Source organism: Camelus ferus, chromosome 4, assembly GCF_009834535.1.
Source record: "Camelus ferus isolate YT-003-E chromosome 4, BCGSAC_Cfer_1.0, whole genome shotgun sequence".
NCBI lineage: Eukaryota > Metazoa > Chordata > Mammalia > Artiodactyla > Camelidae > Camelus > Camelus ferus.
The window spans coordinates 20488441-20509674 of record NC_045699.1 but is presented as its reverse complement, the minus strand read 5'-3'; the positions used below and the strand labels follow the sequence as shown (position 1 = coordinate 20509674).

General features: G+C 32.7%; 1 protein-coding gene across 4 annotated transcripts in view; it reads left to right on the top strand.

Moving 5' to 3' along the window:
* Window positions 1-21234, top strand: part of CNTLN (centlein) — a 247841-nt gene that overhangs the window by 40732 nt on the left and 185875 nt on the right. For all 4 annotated transcript variants that reach the window (XR_004319147.1, XR_004319146.1, XM_032477635.1 and 1 more), the window contains exons 4-5: window positions 6817-6951; window positions 7555-7734. Coding sequence is in view for 2 of the 4 variants with exons in the window: in XM_032477635.1 (XP_032333526.1) it covers window positions 6817-6951; window positions 7555-7734 (315 nt within the window). In the remaining 2 variants the exon portion in view is untranslated. The remainder of the gene's footprint in view (window positions 1-6816; window positions 6952-7554; window positions 7735-21234) is intronic.

The following is a 21234-nucleotide window of genomic DNA, read 5'->3' as shown; positions in this document are numbered from 1 at the left end:
CCATTAGAAAAAAGAAAGCAGAAAGTGGAATGATCTGTAAGGGGGGTTATTTTATAGTCTAAGAGTAATGACGTGAACCTGTACTATTCGGTTCGCAGAAATTAAAGGTATATAAATTAGAACCGTAAGGACTTGACAATAATTTATAAGTGACTCATAGGCTTTCAGCCTGGAAAATCCAGGAGAACAGTGGCATTGTTATTAGAAAGAGGGCTGTTATAAGTAAGTACAACTTACTGTGAGGATAACTTTTGAACTACTTTTAGACAATTTGTGTCTTAGTTATTGTTAGGAATTCCATTGAGCGATTTTTTATTTTTAGCAACCTTCTGAAAGTGTGGATCCAACCCTTGGGAAGGAATTTTCCCCTTTATATATAGATATTTAATGTCATAGTTAGCGGGAAGACTTTAAACAGTGAGAATTTTTAGAACAAGATATTTGCTGATATTATTAATGGGGTGAGAGGAAGAGCAAATTTCACTAAAAGAGATGAAAAAACTGTTCAGAGAAGTAGAGAGAGAAGTATAACAGTGTCTTATGAATTGACAAGAGTTTCAAAAAGCAAAAGGTGGTTAGTATGAAATGTTAAAAAAAAACATGAGGTTTGTGAAAAAATATCAGATTCAGCAATCATCAAGTTTTTAGTGAGTTTAGAAAGCAACACTAGTGGAATGGTATATGACATTTTAAGAGATCACTGAATTCTAGCAAAGTAATGGAAACAAATGAGGAAATTTAACAGTGCAGAGAAAAATTTTTGCATTTAAAATATGTTAAGCACAATATTTGAAAGTAATGGAGAAGGAAATTAAAATACGCAAAACAAGAAGACTTCATTGAGTTAACATAATTCTAGATGAAGGTAGAGACCATGGTATCAAGAAATAACAAGATTTAATACATTTATTCTAACTTTTTCATCATTTTAGTCATTCAGGTTATATCTTAATTTTCTTTTTAAACCGTTTTCTTTCCTCCAGCATCCTTTGAATTAATTTGTTATATCTTTGTTCATCCTTTAACATTGCATATTTAGATGAATCTATTGTATATAATATTTGGTTGGACTTTGTGTTTTGACTCATTCTATATGTCTTTACCTTTTTAAAGGTAAGTTTATTCCATTTGCACTTCTTAATATACTTATTTGGTCTTTTTTCTCTGACTTTGTATTTTCTGCTTTTAATATTTTCTTTGTTTTTTAAATTCACCACATCTTTTCTTCATTTTTGTGTGTGTGTATATGTACGTGTGTATACATACCTTCTCATGTTGATAATTCAGAAGGTTTAGGGTCTATATCAGTTCTTCTAGTGATTTAGTGTATTATTTTATATATAATATTTAATACTATACTTCTTAATTCTAACGTATTCTGAAAAATCTAGGTAGTATGTCTTAAATGCACAGTGTAAAAAAATGAGAAAAATGTTGAGGAATATTTCTTTCTCCTGCATTTTAAAGTAAACTTACAGAAGACTTACTTTCCCGTTCTTAGCATTATTTGTTTGTTTTTTTAATACCATCAAGATTTCTAATGCTTATGTTCCATAACTATTTTGTCTATTATTTTCTAGTATAAATTTGATAGGAAAATACATTGTGATATATTAGTTTTTCTCTTGCTTTATAACAAATTAGAGCCTTAAAAGAACACACAGATTTATGAAGTTGCTGTGGGTTAGGAGTCTGGGCCTAGCTTAGGTGGGTCTTCTGCTCATTATCTCATAAGGTTGTAATTGAGGTTTGAATTGGGTTATGCTTTCATCTGGAGGCTTAATTTGGGTAGAATCTGCTTCCAAGCTTACTCAGGTTGTTGGCAGAGTCCAAGTCTTTGCAATTTTAAGACTGAAGTCCTAAATAGGATCAAGATCTCTATTAGGGTTCTCCAGAGAAACAGAACTACATGTGTTTTTTATGTGTGTGTGTGTGTGTGTGTGTGTGTGTGTGTAGATGTAGATAGCTATCTATATAGATAGACAGCTAGATAAAGATAGAGGGAGAGAGAGACAGAGAAATTGAGGGATTAATTTTAAGTCATTGGTTCATGTAATTGTGGGCTGGCAAATCTGAATTTTGCATAAAAGACTGGCAGGCTGGAGACCCAGGGAAGTGCTGATTTTGCAGCTGAATCAAGAAGTATTCTGGAGGCAGAATTTCTTCTCCCTCAGAGGATTAGCCCTTTTTCTTAGGGCCTTCAGTTGATTGGATGAGGCTCACCTACATTATGGAGGAGTAATCTCCTTTACTCAAAGTTCACCGACTTGAATGTTAATCAATCACATGTACAAAACACGTTCACAGCGATGTCTAGACTGGTCTTTGTTCGTAAGCTGGATATGATGGGTACAGTGGTTTAGCCAAGTTGACTCATATAATTAACCAAATGAGTAAAAAGTCCTGAGGTAAACAGGCCTTCAGTGTGAGGGTTTATATTTACCTGGCTAGGGTAATAATTAGGTTATAATTAATGTTTGCTGTGGCTTTATGTGTCAGAGGCTAAAATTTAGCGTCCTTTTTTATTTGGGTTTCTCAAGAGACTTCTTAAATATCCTCTGAAACACAGTTCTTTCAGTTGTATTCCCTTGTTATTATACACAAGCCCTGGTGATGGGGAAGGGGAAATATTTTATAGTCATGACTAGGTCTCATTCTTTCAGTGAACTTGTGCCCCTAGGCTCTGACCTTCACAAGTGCTTCTCAGTTTTTTCTCCCTTGGAAATGTAAGACCTAGAGGGTGTTGGAGTTGGGTATTTTATGTCCTCCAAGTTGGTTAGTCTTTGGTAAAATCTCAATAGGCTCTGGTAAAATAGTTTCTCTTGAGGGCAGGCCTTGTTAAGAAATGAACACTTAGAGCATATTTTACAATGTCTAAGTCCGTCGGTTGTCCGCACCCCCCCCCGCCCCCCCCCCCCCCCCCCCCCCCCCCCCGCCGCAGGAAGCAGGAAGAGATTTTTTTCTCTGATTTTCACCGTGACAACCTGACAGGGCTTCTTTATGTAAAACTTACGAAGATGTGGGAACTCCTCTAAGACTGACCCTCATGGACATTTTAATTCTGAAACTTGTCCACACTGATCTTCCAGTAGTTTGTTAATTGTAGGTTTGGTTTTCCCACCCTGGTACTGGTTACCATGGAGTTTGCTTGCTTCTGGGTTTCTGCTCTGGTAAATTGTGATTCTCTGTATCTGCCTGTCTCTCTAGTTTTGGGAATAGCAGTTTGCCTTATGACATCAGTTTTCTGATGATTCTAAGAAAAATTGTTGTTTTCAGTTTGTTCAGATTTTTTTAATGTTGTGTGAACAGGAGAGACAACTTTCAAGTTCCTGTATCCTAGACCTGAAGCCAGAAGTCCCTCCACTGTGTCCCTTCTTTGTTGTTCCACTGAGTATTGTTAAATAGCTCTTACTTTTCCAAACTTACAGCCTATGGGATAGAGTAACAATTAAGAAAGACAATTCCTTTAGTTGATTTAAGTCTTCACTATGTATCTAGTCAAATTACTAGAAAGTTACACACAATTATTTTAGCTAAATGCAGAGAAATTTTCATAGAACAGTCTTATAATATGTTTTATTGATCATAATGTGAAAGAATTGCTGTATAACTTCTATTGCTAAGACTAATCTTTAGCTTTGTCATTTTTAGTCATAAAATAAATCATGTAATAAATTCTCCTTCAAGTGTTGCCCTACATAACATGACTCTGCTAATAACCTAGGATATTGTATTTAATTAAATGATGATTTTTTAACATATTTCCCTCTTTCCTTAACTTCTAGGAAGCTCAGATATAAGTTTTTGTTCTCAGTTAGACTTAATTTTCTTACCCCTTCCCCTTTCTCCATTTACCATTGTTTTAGTTGTTGTGGTTTCATTACTTCCCTGTTTTTTATTAAAACTTTCATATCCATTTGAAAGTAGGTCATAAATAATATATTAACTATGCTCAAGTATTGCCTGATAGAGTTTTAAGTCTTATATGCTACTGCCACCACACCTCCCTTTTTTTCCTGCTTCATTCTCTCTATCATTCTCTTCTTACTCTATAGACATCTTTTGACCATGATTTGAATTATTCATTCCATGGCTTATCCATAATAAATTATTTGTTCTAGACATACTTTCTCTTGTCACCGTGTATGCTTTATGGTTCCTCTGAGTTCTATTTGCTATTTTAATATTAACTCAAGCCAGACCATTAAGAATGTACTCTACTCTATCCAGAAAAGTTTGTTGAAAAGTTTTCATGAAACTAAATTTAGGACTTGGAGGGTATTATGCTTAGTGAAATAAGTCAAATGGGGAAAGACAAATACTGTATGGTATCACTTACATGTGGAATCTAAAAAAATAAAATAAACTAATGAATATAACAAAAAAGGAACAGACTCATAGATACAGAGAACAAACTAGTCGCTACCAGTGTGGAGAGGAAAGGGGGAGAGGGACAAGAAAGAGATAGGGGGTTAATAGGTATAAACTACTATATATAAAATAAACTACAAGAATATATTGTACAGCACAGGGAATGTAGCCAATATTTTATAATAACTATAAATTGGAATATAACCTTTAAAAATTGTGAATCATTATTTTGTACACCTGAAACTTATGTAATATTATAAATCAACTATACCTCAATAAAAAGGAAAAAAATGAGTTGTAACTGTATATATCTATGCTTTTTATAGAAACTAGATCATTGAGGGTAGATTTTATTAGGAAAATATTTTGAATTATACAAAATTTAACAAATCTTTGAGAGTTTAATTTATCAATCCTCTTCCATGGGAGTTCATCTTTAACTTATTACTTTAATGGTTATGATACATAATGTCAAATTTATTGAACTAATTATCAGAATATGATAGTTTCGGTTAACTAACTTCATTGTATTATGTGCTTTTATTTAAAAATTAAGTCTATATTTGTCCTGTGTATTACTGAATTCACTCAAATACTAACATTTTACTTATTAAATAATTTTCATGAAAGGGCTTGCTATTGGTGTTGTTTATATTGTCAATTCCCATTAAGTTTAGCTCACATTAATGGGCAGACCCTTCTAAAACTTAAATCATTTGGTTCAATGGTCTTGCCTTCCTAAAGTCTGAATTATCTCCAGAATAGATGAGGATGCTCAATTTTTCAAAGGATAGGCCTGTAGATATTTTACAAATAGTCTTAGCGTTCATATGATTGACTTTTATCATTCAGTGTCAATCTCATTTGTAAACATTTACTGTAATCTAGTTTGGAAGACAGTACCTAGAGACATACTTAGCAAGACTAGGTAATATGTTAATATCAAATGAATAATGTAGGCATGTAATACAGATACTTAGAAATAGCAAAAACTACTCTTATAGTTGGGGAAGACTTCATGGAAGAGGTGGAAGTTGAATCTTGAAGGAGGCTAAGACTTAGATGAGAATAGAAAAATGTGGTATGAATTGTGGGTGGGCCATATTTATGCACCTGTTTTTATGCTGTTTGACTGATGTCAGACATATTTTGATATGCCCTAATAATTAAAATAGGAAACAAAAACTATATTAAGGTACCATTTTTACCTCGTGTGTGAAAAATTATCAATCCTGAGTGTCAAGCGTTGGTATAGATGTGGAGCTATGAGAACTCTTGAAGTGTATATAGCCTGTGACTTAGCAGTGTCACCTCTAAATAGAAATAACATAGAGCAATGTTTTATTACTATTATCCCCACACTGAAAAAACACATTTTACTTTATGACCTAGTATATACATACATGAAATAAAAATTTCTAATGGTATAGCTGTCCTTCCTAGGTATAATAGAGTTAAAAATATAACAAAGCATATATCAAATGTGAGTTTAATAATATTTAGATAAAGTAGAAACCCTAAATTAAGCACTGCAAAAAAATTTACGAGATATTTGTTTCAGATATTAGTTGAAAAAATGATGGATTGACAAAAATTGAATAAGTTTAGGAAAAGAGTTAATATCAGGACATGGATATCAGTTTTAGCATGCTAGTTTGAGGTGGCAGCAGATAATCCAAATGGAGGTGTTTTATAGAAAATTGGAAATGTGGGATTGGTGATTAGGAGAGAGTCAGGGCTGGATTATGTATTAGGTAGTCTTTCACACAGATGAAACCAGAAGCCAAGAGAGTGGGTAAATTTTCTGTGGAAAATGCTATAAAGATTTGAGAAGAGGGAAACAAAGAATTGAGTCATTGGTACATCCCCTCAATTGGAGATACCTAAAAGATTATCTCTGACAGGTGAGAAAAACACTCAGTTAAAAATTTTGGCAGTTTTGATATTTTGAATTTTCTTTCTCAGTGCAAGATATTTTTTGTACCAAAACAAACTTACCATTTTTCATTCTTTAGAATTGTTTATACTTTCACAAAAGGGTAATTGTATCTCTAAAAAAAATGTTTTCTTTAAAATGATACTCAAATAAGTGGGTAATTCTTATTTTAGCTACATGTGCATTTTCTTTAATTAGACTATTTTGTAAAGTTTTGAGTTTTTTTTCTTATTACACACCTAAATCTGAAAAGTTTGTTTTCTGAATGTGGCTTAGTATTTGGTATCCAGTTTTCATGTGTTCTTCATCTTAAACTAGTAAACAGTAAATACTTGCACATTTTACTTGAAAATCTATGGGCATATCACAGGAAATGAGAAATGGGATAATAGACATTATTATGAAAGCTAGTTATTCTAACATTATGAATCAAAATCTAAAATTTTCTACATAAAATAATTATTCTTAGAAATGCCAGCTCACCAATAATCTTGATTTTTTTTCTATAGAGTGAATCAAGACTGAAACAGGAAATAAATGACCTTGTAAAACGGAAGATTACAGTAGATGAAGAAAATGCTTTCTTAAGGAAAGAATTCAGTGACTTGCAGAAGAAATTTAAAGATAAAAGTCAAGACGTTAAGGTGTGTTGACTTACACATAGTTTTATAGCACTATTTCTTTGAAGTCCTACTTTAAGCTTTGTCAGCCTTTGTGGCCCAGAAAGTGACAAGCTTGGAGGAAAAATTGCCTTAGGCCCTGCTGTACCATACAGTTTTCTCACATGCAGAAACTCTGACAAAGATGCTTTAAAGCTAAGACTCCAAGCTTTATAACTTTCAGATAAATAGTTAATGATGGAAATGGAGCTAAGAAAGTAGGAGTGTGAATATGTGGCTTCTTGTAATTAGATTCTGATGGGACTGACATTATTAATTGATAAAACCCAGGTCTGGGAGGATATGTCTGTGTGGGTCTCAAAAATAGCTGGGGACAGCATCAAAGACAGCTTGATCAATTAATGGGCTCTTTGCAAATGTGTACTCATCAAAGCTGTCATCCAGTGAAAAAATATGACCCATCCACCTGCATGAAAAGAGGCCAATAAAAGTATACAGGTGACCTTGGCCATCAAATATAGAAGAAGCTGCTGTGAGTATAAAACTGCACAGTTTATATTTGCTGATTAGTTCTCACCTTTTTTTGGTTTTGTTTTGTTTATCGGCCCTTGTGGTACTGTTCTACAGGACACTAAGGAGTGTGTACAGTATAAGGAAGAGCAAAACAGACTGGTTGTAAAAAATCTGAAGGAGGAAAATGAGAAATTAAGCACCCACTGCGCTGACTTGCTAAATGACCTGGAGAAACTGAGGAAGCAGGAAGCACATTGGAGAAAAGAAAAATCTAACACTGATGCAAAAATAAAGGTATGCAATGAAAATGGAATCTATGCTGTTATTTTGAATCTGTCTTCTTATAGGAAGTTAATTACATGTTAGTTTCCTTAAAAAACAAGTTACATATTCACATCTACCAGTGGGGACTAGCATTAATTTATATTCCTTCACTTAAGACCCACAGCTTTTTAAAAATTGATGTTGCAAAGCAGGAAACTGACTTCAAATACTTAGCTAAAATGTAATCATTAAAAAATAAAAGCTATTGCATTTTGAAATAAAACATGTTTTGAAAAAACATATTTAGAATTATGAATTTTGGCCTTTTTTCAGTTAGGGCTTCAATTTATAAATATAGCTGGAGTTCATTGCAAGATAGTTTGAAGACTGTATTTTCCAGGTCCTTTAAAAAATAAAATGTGAAAAAGCATGAAACAGTTAAAAAATACTCAAATATATTTCAAAGATGATGCTTTTTCTTTGGCTTACGAGGGCCTTATTCATCTTAAAATTTTATTTTTATAGAAGATAAAAGGTATAATTAATCTTTATGATATTCTTATATCCTTTTTGTTCAGTATTTTTCAAAATAATATTTTTTGTGGCTTTCTCTTCATCTTGAGAGTGCTTTTGTTCATTTTTTTCCCATTGAATTTCAGATTTCTCTTTTACCATGGATTTTGTTGAAAAGACTCAAAACAAATTTTAGTGCTGGTAAATAAGATTGTCCCTTTATGTATGCATGCTTAAAACGATATATAACATAAGTACACAAACATATGTATCTATTAAAATATAGGAAGTATGATGGCTACGTGACTATGCATGTTTTTGTGAGTGTATGCGTATGTGCATGATAATTTAAGTCATACAAGAAAGGATATGTCTTTCTGAGTGTGTGAATCAGTTCATTGCAGATATTTAAGGAAATACATTAAATCTGTTAGTTAAGCACACTCAGGGAATTACTGAGCCATTGAGAGACTTAAATTCTGGCACATTTGTTTTCTTAATTTTTATCAGTTTCTGCTTCCTCACAACTTTTAAGCAGTTTGGTAGTGTGATAAGGGCAATTGGTATTTCCTTGTACTAATTCACAGCTACATGATTTTTTATGATAATTTTTATTTCCTTAAATGCCATTCAAATATTCCATTCTGTGATTTTTAGTTCTGTGGCTTTTTTCTATTGTGGTTTTTTTCTTTTCTTATTAATTTGTAAGCATTCTTTATTCTGGATGGTCGTACTTTGTTATATATATTACAAATACCTTCTGTTCTGTGAATCTTGAATAAGATGAATTAGACTTTCTAAAATTTGTGTGTTTTTGGAGTCACTTTTATTATTTTCTTCTCTAATGTTTTAGGAGTCATATTCTAGTTTTTCCTATTCTAAAATATTTAACCTATTTAGAATTCATTTTTGGGTGTAGCATTCCACACTATATACTCAATAGTTTATTGATTTATGATGTAGACTCTCTCACATCTCCAAGTTTCCATGTGTGTATAGGTTTGTTTCTAGATTTCCTATTATTTTCATGGTTTTAGGTACTGTAGTTTTATAATTTGACTTATTATTTGGTAGGGTGATCTATTTGTTTATTCTTCTTTTTGTAAGTCATACACCCTCTATGTGCTCTTCACTATCCTATATTATTTAAGGATCATTTCACTAGTTTTATGGAAAAATTCTATTAGAAAGCAGATTGGTACCTCACCTAATTCATGAATTACTTTTGGAAGAATTATGATCCTACTATTTATGAATGTGGAATAAAGTTTTGTAACTTTCTTAAAATGGTTTTGTTCACTTTTATTAGATTTACTCCTAGCTACTGATATTATTGTAAAAATACTGTGCTATGGTACATAGTATTTTAAATTATATTTTAATTAATTATTTGTGGAATACAGCAATGTTCCTGATTTATCTTGAGCTTCTTTTCAATAAATTTTCTCAAATGTCTTATTAGTTCTAAAAATGTATATGTTTTCTATATTTCTCTAAGTTATATAATTACATTGTCAATAAGAGAAGTTTGTGGTGTTCTTTTCTTTTGGCATGTAATTCACACACCATACATTTACTCCATTAAAAGTGTACAGACCAGTAGGCTTTAGTGTATAGAGTTGTGCAACTATTACCATAATTACTTTTAGAATGTTTTCATCATCTTGAAAAGAAGACCTGTAACCTTTAATGATTGCTCCTCATTTACCCTTAGCTTTGCAGCCTGATATAACCACTAATAGGCTTTCTCTCTAAACAGATTTATCTATTCTAAAGATTTCAGAGTATATGAAATTATCGTACATAGCCTTTTGTGACTGACTTCTTCCACTTAGAATAGTTTTCAGGGCTTATTAATATTGTAGCATGTATCAGTACTTTATTTTTATAGTTGAATAAAATTTCATTATCTAGATATCATACATTTTATTTATCACAAGTAAATGGAATTTGTTTTATGAATAACGCTGCTACAAACATTTGTGTACAACATTTTGTATATACATACATATATTTTCATTTCTCATAGGTATATACAAAGGAGTGAGATTTCTGAGTCATATGATAATTCTGTTTTTAAGTCTTTGAAGAACTGTCAGACTGTTTTCAAAAGCAGCTGCACCATTTTACTTAACAAACAACAGTGTCTGAGGGTTCTGATTTCTCTTTGTCCTTGTCAACACTTGTTATTGTCTGTCTTTTTGATTATAATCATCTTTGTTGGATGGGAGTGAAATCTCATTAGGATTTTGATTTGCATTTCCCTGATGGGTAATGATTTGATAATCTTTTTATATGTTACTGGCCACTTGCATATCTTTGAAGAAATGTGTATTCATTTCTTTTGTATATATTTTGGATAGAAGTCTCTTTTCAGTTATATAATTTGAACTTTTCTTCAATTCTGAGTTGTTTTTTACTTCTTAATGGTGTTATTTGAAACACAAAACTTTAAAATTTTGATATTTGATATATCTACTTTATCTTTTGTTGCCCATGCTTTTGGGCATTCTCAGATGCATCTCAGATATGCGTTTGAGCCTAATCCACCATTATGGAAATGGACACCTGTGTTTTCTTCTAAGAGTTTTATTTCTTAAATTTAGTTCTTTGACCCATTTTGAGATTTTTTTTGAGATATTTTTTGAATATGGTATTTACTAGGACTCCACCTTCATTACTTTGCATGTGTTATTCAGTTGTCCCAACAGCATTTGTTGAAAAAGACTACTTTTCCCCTACTCAATTTGTCTTAGTATGTTTATTGAAAATCAATTGACATAGACATAAGGGTTTATTTCTGAATGTCAGTTTGGTTCCTTTGGTCCAAAGATCTTCAAGTCTGTGCCACACTATGTTGATTATTGTAGATTTGTAGTAAGTTTTGCAATTGGGATGTGTGTGTCCCCCAGATTTCTTCTTCTTTTTTAGTGTTGGCTATTCTGTCTCTTGCATTTCCATATGAATTTTAGAATCAGCTTTTCCACTTTTTGCAAAACAAGCAAGCACAGATTATTTTTGGTAGAGATAGTATTGAATCAGAAGATCAATTTTACTAGTGTTACCATCTTAACAGTATTATATCTCTGATCCATCAACATGTGATGTTTCATTTATTTAGGAACTTCTTTAATTTCTTTCAATAGTGTGTTATAGTTTCCAGCCTATAACTTTGCACTTCTTTGGGTACATGTATTTCTAAATATTCAGTTATTTTTTGTTAGTTTTATGGAAATTGTTTCTTAATTTCCTTTTTGGGTGGTTCATGTCTAATGTACAGGTACACAATGAGTTTTGGTATATTAATCTTTTATCTTGCAACCTTGCTAGTAGGTTGATTCCTTAAGATTTTCTATATATAAGATTGTGTTATCTTTAAGTAGAGATGATTTTCTTCCTTTCCAATATGGATGCATTTATCTCATTTTATTGCCTGTTGCCTTGACTGCAACCTTTAGTATGTAGTTAAATAGAAAAAGAGGGAGTGGACATCTATGTCTTCTTCCTGATCTCAGGAGGAAAGATTTCAGTCTTTCACCCTTAGGTATGACATTAGCTCTGAGTTTTTTGTTGGTGTACTTACCAGTTTGAGGAAGTTTCTTCTATTCCTAGTTAAGTGTTTTTTTTTTCTTTTTATCATGAAAGGGTGTTAGATTTTGCCAAATGCTTTTTCTGTATCTATCTGAAGGTTTTTGTCCTTCATTCTGTTGGTACAGTGTATTACATTACTTGGCTTTTGGATGCTAAACCAAGTTTATGCTGTTGGGATATCTTTATCTCACTTTGGTGTCAGGATAGTGCTAGCCTTCCAGAATGAGTTTGGAAGTGTTCCCTCCATTATATGTTTTTTAGAAAAATTTGAAAAGGATTGCTATTAATTCTTTTAAAATGTTTGGTAGAATTCACCTGTGAAACCATCTGGCCCTGGAATTTTCTCTGTTGAAAATTTTGATAACTGCTGTTAGCTTTTTTACTTTTATAGGTTTGCTGAGATTTTCTATTTGTTCTTCAGCCAGTTTAAGTAATTTGTGTTTCTAGGAATTTGTCCTTTTCACCTGGGTTATCTAATTTTGATGGACAATTGATTATAGTATTCTCTAGTAATCTTTTTTATTTATGTATGTCTTTATTTTCATTTCTGATTTTAGTTATTTCCATTCTTTTGTTCTTTTGTCAGTCTAGCTAAAAGTTATTTTTGTTGCTCTCTAAAAAGAGGCAGCTTGGCATTAGTAGATTCTATTGTTTTGTTATGCCTTTAAAAATATTTTTACAATAATCTTTATTATTTCCTTCCTTCTCTCTTTGGATTCACTTTGGGTATTCTTTTTCTATTTCTTTAAGGTATAAAATTACATTATTGATTGAGATATGTCATCTTTTTTAGTGTAGGCATTTATGACAGTAAGTTTCCCTCTGAACGCCGCATTTTGCTGCATCCTGTAAGTTTTGGCATGTTGTGTTTTTGTTTTAATTTTCTCTGAATATTTTTAATTCTCTTATGATCTCTTCTTTGATCTATTGATTGTTCAAGAGTATTTTGTTTAATTTCCATATTTTTTGAATTTTTCAGTTTTCCTTCTGTTACTAAGTTCTCACTCCATTCCACTGTGGTTGGAAAAGATACTTTGTATGGTTTTAATGTTGTAGAATTTATTGAGAGTTGTTTTGTGGTTTAACATATGCTATGATATGGAGAATGTTTCATGTATACTTAAGAAAAATGTGTATTCTGCTGTTTTGTGGTAGACTGTTCTGTATATGTCTATTTGGTATACTTGGTTTATGGTGCTTTTCAGGCTCTTTGTATCCTTAGTGACCATCTGTTTAGATGTTCTATTCATTGTTTAAAGTGGACCATTTAATTCTCTAACTATTATAAAAACTCTATTTCTCCATTTAATTTTGTACTTTATATATTTTAGGGCTCTGTTTTTTTTGGTGCATGTATGTTTAAAGTGGTTATAGCTTCCTGATTAATTGACTTACTGATCAGTATATAATTTTCTATTTTGTCTCTTGTAACAGTTTTTGGCTTAGTCTGTTTTGTCAGGTACTCTTATGTCCATCCCAACTCTCTTGTTTATTATTTTCATGAAATATCTTTTCTTATCTTTTCATTTTCAGTCTTTTTGTGTCTTTGGATATAATAGTCTCTTTTAAACAACATATAGTTGTATAATGTTTTCTTTATCCATGCTGTCAATCTTTACCTTTTGATTGGAGAATTTAATCCATGTACATTTAAAGTACTTACTGGTAAATAAGGACTAGCTTCTGCCATTTTATTACTTGTTTGGTGTCTGTCTAATAGGTTTATTTTGTCCCCCATTTCCTCCATTACTGTCTTCCTTTGTGTTCAGTTGATTTTTTTGTAGTGGTACACTTTGAGTCCCTTCTCATTTTTTGGTGTATATTCTGTTGATATTTTCTTTGTTATTACCAAGAGGATTACATTTATCATTGTAAACTTATAACAATATAATTTAAATTGATAACTTATCTTCAATAGCATACAAAACTCTTCTATATTGCTCTTTCCCTCCACTTCATGTTATTGTTGTCACAAGTTCCATTATTATGAAATGTGTGCCGTGTAATATATATTTTTGAAGGATGGTTTTGCTGGGTATAGAATTCAATATTGACAGATTTTTTTTTCCTTTTAACACTTTAAATATGTCATCCCACTGCCTTCTGGCCTCCATTATTTATGATAAGAAATCAGCTGTTAATCTCATTAAGGATCCTTTGTATGTGACAAGTCACACTCTTGTTGCTTTCAAGATTCTCTCTTTGTTTTTGGCTGAATTTCAAAAGTATAATTATAATGTATCTCAATGTGAATCTCTTCATGTTAACCTTACTTGGACTTCATTGTGGTCTTTGGATTTATAAATATATGTCTTTCATCAAAAGTAGGAAGTATTTGGTTGTTGTTTCTTCAGTGTTGTTTCTGCCCATTTTTCTGTCTCTTCACTTTCTGGGACACCCATAATATATATGTTGGTCTCCTTAATTGTATCTCACTTTTCCCATAGGCTTTGTTCAATTTTCTTCTTTCTTCTACCTGTTCACATCTTTTGTTGAACCCTGTGGTAAATTATTCATTTTTATTGTACTTTTTAACTCTGGAATTGGTTTGATTCATTTTTTATAATTTCAGGCTCTTTATTGATACTCTTTTGATTTATATATCGTTTCTTTGATTTCCTTTAGTTCTTTTTAAGTATTTTTCTTCAGCTTCTAGCATATATTTAAGATAGTTGTTTTAAAGTTTTGTCTTGTAAATATGGTATCAGGTGCCTTATGGATAGTTTCTGTTAATTTATATGTTCCTTTGAATAGGGCAGACTTTTCTGTTTCTTTGTATGCCTTGTGATTTTTTTGTTGTTGTTGAAAGATAGGCATTTGAATATTATAATGTGATAACTCTGGAAATCAGATTATACCCCTTCCCAAGACTTTGCTACTTTTTAAGTGGTGAAGGCTATGGTACTGTTTTTGTTGAGTCTTTCAACCTATTTTTGCAAAGACCTTATTCCTTGTTGTGTGCAGTCACTGAAATCTCTGTCCTTTAGCTGGTTGCCCATGTTGTGACAGAATATTCCCTTAAATGCCAGGAAGTAAAATAAACAAGTAAAAAACAAAATAGCAAACACACACAGATACAATACAGATCTCTCTCATGGTCTTTGTAGATTAGCTCTTTGCTGGGACTTTTAAAAATACTTATCCAGACTTGCACTGAGCTTATTCTAAGGTGAAAACTTGGGGTGTCTCTGAACTTTTGTGATTATTCATCTTTCTCTGAACATATGTGTGGATTTCTAAACTCTCCCATATGCATGGGCACTTTTTAATGTCTTAATTTCCCAAAGAATTTCCCACAGCTACTGCTCCCAGTTTATTACTCTACCTTGTGGTATTTTTGAGGCATATTCTTCACTTTTCCAGTCTGTGTTCCCAGTTAAGTCAGAGATAATCATCTTTTAACATTTCCTCAAGTAGCCCCTAGACAAATTAGAGCAGACACATACAATAATTTGCTAGTAAAGTCTGTTCTGCTCTGTCATTTCTCAAAAGATCCCTACTGGGAACATGGGCTACTGCCACTATATTAATTCTGCTGCTTTAATACTCACTGGCTTTAAGATGACCAGTGTGCTACAGATAAGATGCAGAAGGGCAAGTAAAATTTTCATAAATCTTTTAACTGTTTTTTAAGATGTTTTTTTCTTAGTTCAGCATTTTCTTGGTTACTGTAAGCTTTTGAATGCTTTTCAGAATTTTTCTAACGTTGATTCTGACCGTTTCTGCTTTCCATGTTTCTGCTAGGGGAGGAGTGCTTGGAGCTGCATATTCTCCATTTTGCTGCTGTCACTCATTGTCTTCATTCATAAAAGATACCTTTACTGGATATAGTATTCTGTATTGGCAATGTTTTTGTTTGAGCATATTTTAAAATATATTTTATTGAAATATAGTAAGTTTACAATGTTGTATCAGTTTCTAGTGTACAGCACAATACTTCAGTCATATAGAAACATACATATATTCATTTTCATATTCTTTTTCACCATAAGTTACTACAAGATATTGAATATATAGTTCCTTGTGCTATACAATATGAACTTGTTGTCTATCTTTGAGCATTTTGAGTATGTTATCTCACTGTCTCTAGCCTCCATTATTTATGAAGAAAAATCAGTTGCTAATCTTACAAGATCTCTTGGAAATGAGTCATTTTCTCTTCTGATTTCTAAGAATTTCTCCTTGTTTTTGGCTTTCAGCATTTTTACTATGATGTGTTTTTTGGTACATCTCTGTATAGGTAGTACTTGGAGTTTGTTGTGCTTCTTGGATATGTAGATTAATGTTTTTCATGATTATTGGTTAGTTTTCAGCCATTGTTTCTTTGAGTTTGTTTTTTTGTTTTTGGGGGTTTTTTTGTACCTTATTCTCTTTCTTCTCTTTCTGGTAGTCCTGTTATGCTTATGTTAGTGTATTTAGTAGTATCCAGTATTTTTCTGAGGCTATTAATTTTTATTATTCTTTGTTTCTTGATGTATCTTCAGGTTTGTTATTCTTATTCCTTTCAGTTCATACAATTTTCATACATAAATATTGAGCTCTTCTAGTGAGATTTTTTTCATTTTATTGTGCTTTTTAATACCAGAAATTTCACTTGCATGTTTTAAAATAATTTATATCACTTTATAGATATTTTCTATTTGATGAGACATTGTAGTCTTACCTTTTTAAAAAATATAGTACATTATAAAGCATAGTTTTCTTTTATTATTTAAACATACTTATAATAACTTTTTGAAGTCTTTGTCAAGTCTGATATCTGGACCCTCTCATGGGCAGTATCCATTGCCTGCTTCCTCTCCTTTATATGGATGACACTTTTCTCTCTTTATGTTATAATTTTTTGTTGAAAAATGTACATTTAAAATTATATACTGGGAGCACTGTGGCAAAGTGAAAAGCTACCTTTGTCTTTCCCCTTCTATCTACAACTACTGAAACATCCACAACACAACAAAGATGCATCTTCCCAACACACAAGAATGCTGGAGAATTTCACATATTTGTACATCTAAAGGTGTGTGGACTAGAACATAGGAGGATGCGAACCAAGGAAACACAGAAGGCATGCCTACATTCCTGGTCCTCCAGCCATAGCAGCTGAGCCCACAACCTTAGAGAACCTGGCAGTTGCAGGGGAAGTGCTGTACACAACTTTAGTTTTCTGGGTACTGTGGCATCCACAGCCACAGGTAACTGGGCAGCAGTGGCAATGGGGCCTGATACCCCATCCCTAAATCTGCCAAAGTACCCATGACTCTGGTCCTTCACACTCACACCTGCAGTGGTAGAGCCCATTAACTTTACAATACTGGACACTGCAGAGGCACCCACAGGACCCTGCTACCCACTACCTCTTCCCCCATGGCAGTGGAGCCTGCAATTTAGGATTGCAGACATGAGGGGAGAGCCCACCATCCCAGTGCCCCAGGCAGCAGCAACTGTGACACCGGCAAAAGCAAGGCACCTGTTTCTCTAGAGAGGCAAAAAGCAATAATGAAGACATGGGGCCACACCTCTGACAGAGGCAATGGGGGTGAAAAGTGCAGACTCAGATAAAACCAGAGGCAGCTCAGTAAGAGAAACCTCAGACTTGTGCTATATCGCCACCTACTGGAAATCAAAATAAAGATGTCTAATTTCTAACCTGTTGAATTGTTAGAATCAAGATGAAAGGTGTTCCCTCCTTCAAATGCACTGGCAGAGAAACAAGTTATGAAGCACCATGATAAACCACAGTAACACTGTACCACAAAAAGAAAATTAGAATACCTCAGAAACCAAACTTAAAGTCATAGAATATTGCAATCTGATTAATGGAGAATTCAGGATAGCTGTCATGAAACAACACAAGTAGCTATAAGAAAACTAGAAAGGGAGTTGAATGAGCTCAGGAATAAAATTAATGAACAGAAGGAATACTTTACCAACCAGGTTGAAACTACTAAAAAAAAAAAAATCCCAGAAATTCTGGAGCTGAAGATCTCAATAAATGAGATGGAGAATGCATTAGAAAGCATTGTATACAGAGCAGACCATAGTAAAGAGAGAATTAGCAAGTTCAAGATACTAATCTAAAAATTATACAGTAGAAAAAGAAAGAAATGAGATATAAAAATGAAATTCTACAAGCACTGTTCGACTCTTAGGAAGGGCAACATTAGAGTAATGGGTATTCAAGGAGAAGAGGGAAAAGGGAGCACTTATTTAAAGAAATAATAACTGAGAACTTCACAAACCTGTAGAAGGACCTGGATATACAAGTGGGCTAAGAGAATACTTAATTACCTCAATGCAAAAAAACCTTGTCCAAGACACATTATTTAAAATTGTCAGAAGTCAATCACAAAGAAAGAATTTGAAATTCAGCCAGGGGAAAAAAGGATGGTCACTGCATAGGAACCCCATTAGGCTATCAGCAGCTTTCTCAGTAGAGACTCTACGGGACAGGAGGGAGTAGAATGACAATCTCAAAATACTGAAAGATAAATCTGTCACCCAATAATACTCTATCCAGCAAAGTTATCATTCAGATATGAAGGAGAAATAAAAATTTTCTCACGCAAATAAAAGCTGAGAGAGTTTATCAACACTCAATCTGCTTTATAAACAATGTTGAAAGGTGCTCCTCTACCAGAAACAAAAAGGCAAAAGTATACAAAAGTTTGAGCAGGTTGATAAATAGATGGACAGAATCAGAAAATTGTAACTCTTACCAGAAGAGGTTTTTAAACGCTTTGTTATAGCATAAAGGATAAAGTAGAAAAAATAACTATAGCTACTTCAATTTGGTAATGAACTGACAACATATAAAGGGATAATTCAAGACAATAAAACAGAAAAAGGGAAGAGGAAAAGAATGTAATCCATATAGATCTATGAAGATAGGATACTATAAATGGAAGAAACCTAAAAGGAGTAATTGACAGCAACACAATAATAGTAGAAGACTTTAACACCCTACTTACAGCAATGGATAGTTCATCCGTGCAGAAAGTCAACAAGGAAACAGTGGCCTTAAATTAAACATTAGACCAGATGGATTTGATACATATGAAGAATACATTTCATTCTAATGCAGCAGAATACATTTTCTTCTCAAGTGCACATGGAACTTTCTCAAGGTTAGACCATATATTGGAATACAAAACAAGACTCAAGAAAAATAGGAAGATTGAAGCCATATCCAGTATTTTTTCCAATCACAGTGGTTTCAACTACCAAAAAAGCTGGAAAAATCACAAATATGTGGAGAATGAACAACATGCTACTGAGCAAGTGTTGGATCAACAAAGAAATCAAAGGAGAAATCAAAATTTACTTGAAGACAAGTGAAAATGAAAATAAAGACAAACCAAAATCTGTTGGAGGCATCAGACACAGTACTAAGAGGGAAGTTTTTAGCAATTCAGGTCTACCTCAAAAAAACAAGAAAAACCTCAATCTAACCTTACAGCTAAAGGAACTTGGAAAAAAAAAAAAGAAAGAAAGAAAAGCTAAGCCCAAAATCAGTAGAAGGAAAGAAATGGTAAAGATCTTAGTGGAAATAAATAAAATGGAGACTAAAAAGGCAAGAGAAAAGATCAATGGAACTAAGAGCTGGTTCTTTGAAAAGATAAAATTGACAAAGCGTTAGCTAGACTCATTCAGAAAAAAAAGACAATGCTCTGGAAAATAAAATTAGAAATTAAAGGGGAGAAATAACAATGGATACCACACAAATACAAAGGATTATAGCAGAATATTATGAACAGCTATATGCCAACAAATTGGATAACAGAAGAAATGAGTAAGTTCTTAGCATCATACAACCTTCCAAGACTGAATCATGAATAAACAGAAAATCTGAATAGACCAAATCACTAATACAGAGATTGAAACATTAATCCAAAAAGCTCCCCAGGCCCGGACAGCTTCATAGGTGAATTCTACCAAACATTCAAAGAAGATTTAATGCCTGTTCTCAAACTCTTCTTAAAAATTGAAGAGAAAAGGAATGCTTCCTAACTTATTTTATGAGGCCAACATCACCCTGATACCAAAGTCAGGCAAAACGAACACACTAAAAGAAAATTACAGGCCAATATCTCTGATGAACATAGATGCAAAAATCCTAAACAAAATATTAGCAAGCCAAATAAGACATTAAAAGAATCATCACTATGATCAAGTAGGATTTATCCTAATGATGTCAGGAGGTTTCAACATCCGCAGATCAATCAACAAGATACACCACATAAACAAAAAGTATGAAAACCATATGATTATCTCAATAGATGCCGAAAAGGCATTTGACAAGGTTCAACACCCATTTATAATAAAAACTCTCAACAAAATCTATGTAAAAGTAACATACCTCAACATAATGAAGGCTGTAAATGACAAATTACATCTAACATGACACTCAAAGGTGAAAAACGAAAATCTCTACCTCTAACACTGGGAACAATACAACGATGCTGACTCTTGCCACTCTTATTTCTCATAGTATTGAAAGTCATAGCAAGAGCAAGTAGGCAACAAAAAGGAATAAAGAAATACAAATTGGAAGGGAATAAGAAACTGTCAGTATTATGGATGACATGATTTTATGTATAGAAAATCATAAAAAACTCCACTAAAAAACTATTAGAAAAAATAAATATGGCAAAGTTGCAGAGTACAAAATCAACATACAAAAATCTGTTGTTTTGATACACTAACAATGACCTAGAAGAAAGAAATTAAGAAAACAATCCTATTTACAATCACAACAAGAATAAAATACCTGGGAATAAATTTAATTGAGATCAAAGACCTGAACACTGAAAATTATAAGACATTGTTGAAAGAAATGGGAGACACATAAGTTGAAAAATACTGTGTTTATGGGTTGGAAAAATTAACACTGTTAAAGTATCCATATTACCTAAAGCAGTCAACAAATTCAGTGCAATCCCTTTCAAAACCACAAGGACATTTTTCATAGAAACGGAACAAACATTTCTAAAATTTTTATGGAACCACAAAAGACCTCATATAACCAAAGCAATCCTGAAAAAAAGGACCAAGGTTGGAGGTATCACACTCCATGATTTCAAACTAGACTACAAAGTTATGCTAATCAGAACAGCATGATATTGTGAGAAAAACAGATTCATAGATCAGTGGAACAGAATCGAGAGCCCAGAAATAAACACATGCATACATGTACAATTAATATACAACAAAGGAGCAATGAACTCACAATGGGAATAGGATAACCTCTTCAATAAATAGTGTTGGGAAAACTGGACAGCCCCATGCAAAAAAATGAAACCAGACCATTATCTCACACCATACATAAAAATCAGCTCAAAATGGATTAAAGACTTAAACATAAGACATGAAACTGTAAAACTCTTTGAGGATACCATAGGCAATACACTCTTTGACACTGATCTTAGC